Genomic DNA, 9,447 nt, shown 5'->3' with positions numbered 1-9,447 from the left:
CGGCGCGAGATCCCCGGATGTGGCGGGCGGACGCGCTTCCGGCCGGGCCTGAGCGGAAATGGCGGCGGTGGCGGCTGCGGCTGCGTCCGCGCTTCGGGTGAGGAGAGCGGGCCGAGGCCGGGTGGGGGGAGGCCGCGGAGCCCCGGAGGGAAGGCCGGGCCGGCCCTGCCCGGAATGAGGGCCGGGCCTCGGCTTCCCCATTTGTAAGGCGGCCCCGGGCCCGGTTTCGGCTCCGGAAGGTCCGATCCTGCCCCAAGCCCTCGGCGCTGCGTCGGCTCCCTCGTCGGCCCGGCGGGGATGCCGACGGCTCCTCCCTCCCGGGGAGGCTGCGAGGATCTGGGGAGATGACGCGTGTGAACGTTGGGAAGCGCCGGAGGCAGCGCCCGGCGGCCTGGGCCCTCCGTCCCTCCCGTGGCCTCTGCACGAAGCGCCGGGCGCGCTCGTCCTCAGTGGAGGCCCCGTGGTCCTCGCCTTTGTAAAGGGGCCGTCCGGGCTTGGCTGGAAGCCGAGGCCCCCCCCCTTCCGTCCCGGGTCACTTCCGGGTCACCGCCACTCCTGCCGCGTGTCGGGCCCGGCCCGGTTTGTACGGCGGCCTGGAGGGAGCCCAGTGCCCAGCACGCAGTTTGCGCCTGAGGAATGCGCGGAAGAAGGCAGGGTTTCCCCAGAAGGGAAGCTCCGTTAGAAATGAGGGGCCTGCCGTTGTCCTGTTTTATGGCTCTCAGCTGCTTAATAAAATGTGTATCAGATTAATAAATGAATGAATTTGGCAAGGATTTAGCCACTGTGCTGGCTTGGTGCTGTGGAAGATAAGGCCGAAGTGGCATTCGGTACGCTGTCCAGGGGCTTAAATAAGGTCTTGCTCGGTGGGTCTGGGCTTGGAATCCAGAAGATTCACCTGCCTGGGTTCAAATCCTGCCTCAGACTCTGTATGACCCTGGGGCATGTCACTTAACTCTGTGTGCCTCCGTTTCCTCATCTGTCAGATGAGCTGTAGAAGGAAATGGCAAACTGCTCCAGTACCTCTGCCAAGGAAAACCTCAGATGGGGTCACGGAGAGTCAGACAGGACTAAACTACAACAAAGATGAAAGCACAAGATAGTGTATGATAAACAGCAAAATTCCTTTAAGATCAAGTCCCACGGTGTCTGGATCTTACTGACCACACTCCTACCTAGGCACTTTAGCACCTCTTTTTTAACCATCTCTGGTAGATTCCCTTAAATATTCCCTGCCCCCCAAAATGGTGGTGAATTGGAGCTTTACCCCTAGCCTGGATGGCTCTTTTGAGATGCAAATAGTTGTTGGATTGAATGAAAGCTGTGGAGTTGGCCTTTAACATGCAAATGGTGGAGCCTATTCTAATGGAACTTCTGGGCAGCCAACTTTCTTCCTCTGTAGAATTAGGGACTTAAACTCGGCATTCTTTGATTGTATGAAGTCTGAATAGTTTTAATGAGAAGTCAAAGGGGTGCAGGAAGGGGATGCCGGGTGGTTGGGTGGAAAGGGAAAGAGGAGTCTGGAATGCCTTTTTCAGAAACAGCTATCTGGGGACTGGAGGAGGAGGAGGAGGGAAGTGGCTGGCTTAGAGAGGTCGAACATAAACACTGCTTTGGTAAGGAAGGTCCTGGAGTCATGAGGATGTTGGTACTTTTCAGCCAGAAACCAAGGAGCGGCTCAAAGCTCAGACAAGAATTGTGTTTGGTTCCTCATGTTTTTGTTTTTGTTTTTTGTAAAAAGATTTAATCTAGAATTGGAGGGAAGACTCTTTAGGAAGATCTGCCCTAGGGATCAGGACCTAGAGCAGGCCACATGTGACCTCGAAGCTGAAGGTTCTTCACCCCAACCTAGAGACAGGGTCTGCAGGCTAAAGGAGAAGTACTTGGATAGCTCCTATTTCTTGCTTTATTCCTCAGCCAAGATCATGGAGTAAATAACATGAGGCTACTTGTGAGAGCCCTCAGCTGTAATACTATACATTGCTCTCCAAGTTCTTTAACGTTGTGGCGGTCCCTTTGAACTCACTGGACGAGAATGCCCCAAGAGAAAGGAGACCTATCCCCTGCAAAGACTGGGAGAGGAAGTCACCCTCCCAAGGCTTGAGCATTTGGATTGTGATGTGAAGGACTGAGGTTGTACAGTCCAAGACTGGGCGGGGAGCTAGGTCCCTTTCTGTCATGGTCCTACATACCAAGGCCAGGACCTGTTTCATATGAGACCTAATTATTCTGGAAGCTGTGGTTCTAATTTCCTCCCTGGCACATCACTTCACCTTTGGTACTCAGTTTCCAAATCGTGGTCATTCATAGGAGTTTTAGCTGGAAGGGAATTTAGAGAATATTTTAGCCCAGCCCTTTCATAATACAGGTGAGGAAACCGAGGCCCGGAGAAGGTTTTTAGGTTTGTTTTTCATTTAAGCATTTATTTTTTTACCCTCTGCATGGTCAAATTCCCACTTTGGCCAAGTCCAGAAATGTCTCTCTCTGCATATTTAGTCCATCCTCTCTCTATCAGGAAGTGGCATTCTTTTCCCTCAGTCTTCAGGTTGTTGTGTTTATCGTACAAGTTGTTCTCCTGGTGGGTGGATACAACACTAGCCCTGGAGTCAGGGAGACCTGAGTTCAAAATTCAGCCTCAAAGGCTTATTAGCAATATGACTCTGGACAAGTCACTTAACCTCTGCTTGCCTCAGTTTCTTCATCTGTAAAATGGGGATAATAATAGCACCTACCTCCCAAGTTATGTTTCCCAGGTTGTTGTGAGGATCAAATCAGATGTCTGTAAAGCCCTTAGCACAGTGCCTGGCTTATTGTTGTTTGGTTGTGTCCAGTGGCAACCTGCCTCATAATAGGCATACAGGTGTGGCACAGTCGTATTCATTCCATTCATACACCACAATTTGTTCTCCAATTCCTCAATTGATGGGTACCCCCTAGCTCTTTGCCACTACAGAAAGCGTCCAGCAGACATTTTTGTCTATGTATGTCCATTTCTCTTTCATCATTGGAGCACTGGCCTAGGAGTGGTATTGTGGAGTCAAAGGCTTTGGTTCCAGCTTCCCCAACAGCGCATGTGCGGGCCTATTTTCTCAGCCCCTTCAGCATTTGTCATTCCCCCTTTTGTCAGCTTTGTCAATTTGATGAGTCTGAGGTATAACCTCAGTTGCTTTAATGTGCGTATCTAATCGTTAGTGATTTAGAGCAGTTTTCCATACAGCTTGGATTAGATATAGATATTGTACATAGCTAGATAACTTGGGCTGTCTCGTTCCTGTCCTTGGGCCATTGATCAGCTTTAGTCCTGAGAAGTTAAATAACTTGCCTGGGCGAGATAAGGACAGAGCTAGCCCCTAAGTCTACTCCTCCAACTCCAAATTCTACCAGGGAGAGAGAGGAGATAAGAGGGAGTTGCAGCTCATAGGAATGGTGGGTCATCAGAATTTAGACTAGAAGGAACCCTTGGAGATTATCTACTAGTCCAACCTCCTTTGATACGTGGGAAACTCAGGGCCAGAGATAGTAAATATCCGATGGGACTGTCAAACCCAGGTTCTCTTCCACTAAACCACACTACTTCTCATCTGCCCCCAAACTGAATTTCTGTTGAGAACACCACAGTCTTCCACGTTGAGGTTACTTGGGTTCATAACCTTGAGTCTTCTTCAGCCTCTTCATCTGGTCATTTCCCTAGTCCTGTCAGTTTTCTCTGCGCAGTATTTCACATCTATTCTCTCTTCTCCCTTCCCGTGGATGTTTTCCTCTTTCAGGCCCTTATCGCTGCCCACTGGACAATTTTATCCCATCTCGGGTGATTTTCCCATCTCCGGTCTTCTCTCCGTTCATTCTCCGTATAGATCCATCCTTCATGAGTCATGGCCATGTTACTCCCCAGCTCTCAAACATTAGCACCTGAACCCCTCCTGCCTCCAGGAGAAAATACAAATTCCTCTTCCTGGCAGTGAAAACTGTCCATAGTCTGGCGCTAACCATTCTTTCCAGATTTATTTTTCAAATCCCGTAATGCTCTTTATTACGGTCACTTGACAAACATTAATATTTCTGTATACGAAGCACCAGAAAAAGACCTTTCTAGCTTCAGCGTTGTCCCCTAATACACTCTTTATTCCAACCAAACTGGACTACCGGCTGTTCCCTCCATTGGCTGTGCTATCTCACAGGCCATGCCTTCGTTCATATACAAACCGTCCCGTGCCTGGAGTGCTTTCCCTCTTCATCCGTGCCTTTCAGAGAGTCGTCTTCTTCCTTCGGTGTTCAACTCGGACCCCGCTTCTACCTCCCCCTCCGTTACTGTTCCCTTCCTCATGATCCCTTTCGTAGAGTGGATGTCGACCCTGGTCGGGGACCGTTCTGGTTGTGCCTTTGTATCCTCAGCGCTTAGCACCGTTCCTTGACCCTAGCAGCTGTATGTTTGTTGAATTTAATTAGCGCATCTCTTACCTGGCGTAGCAGCTGGCTGGTCTCTCAGCCTCCAGTCACTCCCCTTCTCGTCCATCCTGCCCATGGTCAGCTGTGTCCCATCTAAGTTCAGCATTTTATGAATCTGCACATTCTTTTCAGCGTACAGTCCCTGGCACGTAGTAGGGATTTAATAAATGTTTATTGAGTTGAATGGCGTGCTGCTTGATTCAGTCTGGCTTTTGTTTTTGTTTTGTTTTTTTCTTTCAGCTTCTTGCCTCGTCCAGGCACACTCTCCTGTCTCCCTTTGTGGGCGGTCCATCGTCCAGACGATTCTTCCGAGGGGAGAGCCCGTCAGACTCTCAAAAGGATATGCTTGAAATCCCCTTACCCCCCTGGGAGGAGCGAACAGATGAGCCGATTGAAACCAAGAGGGCTCGCCTGCTCTATGAGAGCAGGAAGCGAGGCATGCTGGAGAACTGCATCCTGCTCAGGTGGGGAAGTGGGAGCCCTGGGCAGCTGCACCCACCCGGCCCCTCAGCCACAGGCAGCCCCTTGAGTCCCTTTCTCTCCTCTCCTCTTCTAGCCTCTTTGCCAAGGAGAATCTACACCAAATGACGGAGAGGCAGCTGAACCTCTATGACCGACTGATCAATGAGCCCAGTAACGACTGGGATATCTACTACTGGGCAACAGGTACTGCCAGCTGGCCGCCACCGCCTGGAGTCAGGGACCTGGGTTCCAGTTTGGCTTTGACACAAGACGTATCACTGAACTGGGCCTCCTCTGACAAATGACAGGATTGTACTAAGTGGCCCAAGGGTCCTTCTGCCTTGATGGCTACATTCCCTTGGTGAAACCCTGGAGCGCAGCAAAATGGGGGTCCATGGGAGCTAGCTGATCTTGAAGGCTGTGTTCTCTTTGGTTCTTGACCAGAGACCAGGCCTACATGCCGTCACAGTTAGTGAATTTCAGAGGTTATCTGGTCCAGCTTCCTTGTTTTACATCAGGGTAACCAGAGTCTTAAAGACGAAGTGACTTTTCTAATCAAGTTGACTTTTAACAAGCAGAGCCGGGATTTGAACCCATATTTTCTGGTCCTGTTCAGGGTAACAAGCTGCCTCTTAGATCTCAGCTCCTAGAACAGACACAGTAACCCTGGACTTTGATCTGTCCCCGCCACGTTACATACGTGTACACCAAGGACATAGATGGTGTCATCATACAGGTTAGAACTGGAGGGGCCAACCCCCCTTGGGATTTCAGTGACTCGATGAAGGTCACATGAGCAGTAGCCAAGCCAGGCTGCAAACTCGGGTCATCTGATTCTCCGGCCGTTGTGATTACCACTTCCCTGTGAGGTGGGCCTGGTGTTCTTTAGCTAGCCCGTGGAACAGTCCACCAAGGAATAAGATTTGTTTTTCAGGCACAAAAGAAAATTTTAAAAATGAATCTTGTTTTATGTTTGAGCCTTGTGCCATCGTTCAGACAAGTTCTGTTTAATCTGTCAGCGAAGCTTAAAAAAATACACTTTGTTACTTAGAGGACCTGGGAAGCCTCCTGTAGTAGCTCCTGTTGTTTTGGGTGCTGCTGGTATCCAAGAAAGAGCGCAGGAGCCAGAGAGCTTGGGAAGAGCTGGATTTGGAGTCAGACAAACAGGGTTCAAATTCAGGTTCTCCTGCTTAATCCTGATTGTGTGACTAACATCACTTAGCCGCCTTGGTCCTCAGTGTCCTTAGATGTAAAATGAGGGGATCAGACTGTGATATGTCCAGCTCAGAGGCCTACAGCACGTTGCCTTCATCCTCTGGAGCATTTCTGGAAAGGCATGGATGACAGCAACCCAGGGTGTGCTGTCAGAGGAAGAGGGTAGAATGAAGGAGAGCTCCCCCATCTGTCTCCTTAGCCAAGCTTTGGGTTTCATTTCTAGAGGACCCTGAGGCTTATAATACACTTTGCTGCGAGAGTGGATGTTATCCCCATTTTACAGATGAGGAAATTGAGGTTCTGAAATAGTGGGCTTGCCCATGGGTATCCCCCTCATAAGTGTGTCAGCTGAAATGGGAGTCCAGTTCTCCTCACTTGCAAGCCCAGGGTTCGTTCCACCAAACCACACCAGCGTTAGACACTGTGCGGTCAGTGCTGCCTAAGAACGTGGTGGCAAGAATGTCACCATTGTTCTGTTGACAAAGAAAGAATGAAAAAGCATTTGTTAAATGTTACTATCGGGCAGACCCTGTTTTGAGTCCTGGGGATACAGTTTTTAAAAAATAATTTATTTTTCCCCAGTTACATGTAAAGACAATTTTTAACATTCTTTTTTAAAAATTTTGACTTCCAAATTTTCTCTCTCCTTCCCTCACCTCCCACCTCCAAGAGAGTAAGCAATTTGTTATAGGTTATACATATTCAGTCATGCAAAACGTATTACTATATTAGTCATGTTGTGAAAGAAGACATAGACCCAAAGGAAAAATCACACACACACACACACACACACACATACACAGTACAGAAAATGAAAAATAGTATGCTTCGCCCTGCATTCAGATTTCATCAGTTCTTTCTTTGGAGACTGAAAGCATTTTTTATCATGAGTCCTTTGGAATTGTCTTGGATCATTGTATTGCTGGGAGTAGTTAAGTCATTCACAGTTGTTCATCACACAATGTGGCTGTTACTGTGCACAGCGTTCTCCTGGTTTGCTCACTGGACTCTGCATCAGTCCATACAAGTCTTTCCAGTTTTTCTGAAGTCAGCCTGTTCATCATTTCTTATAACACAGTAGTATTCCATCACATTCATATACCACAGCTTGTTCAGCCATTCCCCAATTGATGGACATTCTCTCAATTTCCAGTTCTCTGCCACCACAGAAAGAGCTGCTATAAATATTTTTGTGCATGTGGGTCCTTTTCTCTCTTTTTTTTTTAATCTCTCTGGGATACAGACCTAGTATTGCTGGGTCAAAGGGTATGTGCAGTTTTATAGCCCTTCGGGCGTAGTTCCAAATTGCTCTCCAGAATGGTTCGATCAGTTCTCAGCTCTACCAATAGTGCATTAGTGTCCCAGTTTTTCCACATGGGGTCACATTTAAAAAGCAAGAAAGTCCCCACCTTGAAGGAATTTGTATCCAACAGGGAGAGTCAAAGCAACAAAATTGCTGTTCTCTTGCAGTGGATAGAACACTGGCTCTGGAGTCAGGAGGACCTGAGTTCAAATCTGGCCTCAGACACTGAACACTTTTTAGCTGTGTGACCCTGGGCAAGTCACTTAACCCCATTGCCGAATCAAAAAAAGATTGCTGTTCTCAGAAAGGGCTTCTTACAATAAGAAAGCACTTGGCACTGGTTTCCCAAATTACCCATGTGATTTGTTTTTCTAATCAAATCAGACTTCAGTCCTGTTACAATTGAGATTTCAGCAACAGGGCAAATTGAGGCAGATCTCTGAGCAAGATAATATTTATTAGCTGGGACATGCTACCTGTCAATAAATGGGTCAGTGGCTTTCCCCCATTAATGCCAGAGACCCTGAGTAAAAGGACAGTTTCCCTTACCCGAGCAGGGTAGAGGACATCATGGCATTGAGAGCAACCTGATTGGTTACAGAGCCGAGGCACCGATTGGTTGGAAGTTTGGTAATGGGGGTTAGCAGTGCCCCCCCTTCGTCTCTCAGGGGACTCAGAAGGGCTCTTTGTCTGAGTGCAGGTGTGAGATAGCGGCCCAGACTTGTGGACGGCAAATCAGACATCCTTGGAGGGTGGCTTGGTGGGGTAAAGCTATCAGGCCCAGACTCCCTTGCTTTCTCACACATTCCCCAGGGTTACCAACATTCCTGAGCAGGGGAGCTGGAGTTTTTGACGGAGCCCATTACAGGCCAGCTAAGTGCAGAGACAAAAAATCGTGACTTAGGCAGTTACTGCACAAAAGCAGTTACTTGTAAATAGGATCAGTGAGAAAGTGATGCAGGATCAATCCTGATAACACTAAAAACCTCAGCAACTAATAATAATAGCAAGTGGCATCTACTGTGTTCCAGGCACTGTGCTAATCACTTTACAAACACGATCTCATTGGATCCTCACAACAGACCTGTGAGGCAGGTGCTACTAGTATCCCTTTTTTATAGTTAAGGAACCTGAGGCAGACAGGTAAAGTGGCTTGCCTAGGGTCACACAGCTAGTAAGAAGCTGATTTGAACTCTCCACTTTGGTGCGTCTCACTTAACTCCGCCCACAGCTGCCTCGGGATAAAAGTCCCTGCCTGAAGAAAAGGCACAGTCTGGGGAATTTTACATACCCTGGAAACAAGCAGGAAACGCGTCCCTGGGACAAAGAGAGGTTGAGTTGAGTCCCAGGCTCAGCTGGGCTAGGCTGGGTCTGGGCCTGCTCATTGCAGAGGCAGCTCACCCTGAGCGCTGGGGCTGAGAACTGAGGCCTGAGCTCTGTGTCTTATCTCTTCATCTTCTCTTGTTCTGCAGAAGCAAAGCCAGCCCCTGAGATCTTTGAAAACGATGTCATGGCGATGCTGAGAGACTTTGCCAAGAATAAGAATAAGGAGCGGAGGTTGCGGGCCCCAGATCTCGAGTACCTCTTTGAGAAGCCAAGCTGAGCTTTATTCTGGCCTGGCCCAAGGGCAGCACCCTGCAAGGACAAATGTTAGACCCTGGTCACAGCTGCAGTGCCCAGGGAAATCTTCACCTGCTGCTTCCCACCACCGAGCCGGGCTGTAGCAGGCCCCATGTCCCAGAGTATGGCCTTCACTCATCACTTCTCATAAAATGACTCCTTATATCTCAGCTTGTATGGCCTTGGTGGTGGTTTGTCTTTTTATCCGCGTGGCCCAGCCCTCCTCTCTAGACTCCCGAATACACCCCAAGAGCTCATTGTAATAGGACAGGATGAAGCCGGCTCGTCGGGTCAGCCCATGGGGGAGCCTAGAGCCCAGGGGAATCCTCACTCAGCCCGAGGCTTAGTTTCAGTAAAAATCTCGCTTCCTACTTCCAAGCTGTTAGAATAATTCTGCTTCCAAA

At 48.9% G+C, this 9,447-nt stretch overlaps 1 protein-coding gene across 1 annotated transcript; it reads left to right on the top strand.

Annotated features, from left to right (window-relative positions):
* Window positions 1-14: 14 nt before the first annotated feature.
* On the top strand, window positions 15-9,213 carry SDHAF2 (succinate dehydrogenase complex assembly factor 2). Its single transcript, XM_027858841.1, has 4 exons — window positions 15-97; window positions 4,684-4,907; window positions 5,000-5,109; window positions 8,896-9,213. The coding sequence occupies exons 1-4, from the start codon at window positions 59-61 to the stop codon at window positions 9,024-9,026; spliced, it is 504 nt and encodes a 167-aa protein (XP_027714642.1). The 5' UTR covers window positions 15-58; the 3' UTR covers window positions 9,027-9,213.
* The last annotated feature ends 234 nt before the right edge of the window (window positions 9,214-9,447 follow it).

Source organism: Vombatus ursinus, unplaced genomic scaffold (assembly GCF_900497805.2).
Source record: "Vombatus ursinus unplaced genomic scaffold, bare-nosed wombat genome assembly UNPS02013931.1, whole genome shotgun sequence".
Lineage (NCBI taxonomy): Eukaryota > Metazoa > Chordata > Mammalia > Diprotodontia > Vombatidae > Vombatus > Vombatus ursinus.
This window is presented reverse-complemented; position numbering and strand designations above follow the sequence as displayed.

What these genes read in the sequence shown, in the direction of transcription:
- SDHAF2 (XM_027858841.1), top strand. Translation starts at nt 59, where the DNA reads ATGGCGGCGGTGGCGGCTGCGGCTGCGTCCGCGCTTCGG. An exon ending in CGGCTGCGTCCGCGCTTCGG is followed by an intron (nt 98 to 4,683) that starts GTGAGGAGAGCG and finishes TTTTTCTTTCAG; the next exon opens with CTTCTTGCCTCGTCCAGGCA. An exon ending in TATCTACTACTGGGCAACAG is followed by an intron (nt 5,110 to 8,895) that starts GTACTGCCAGCT and finishes CTTGTTCTGCAG; the next exon opens with AAGCAAAGCCAGCCCCTGAG.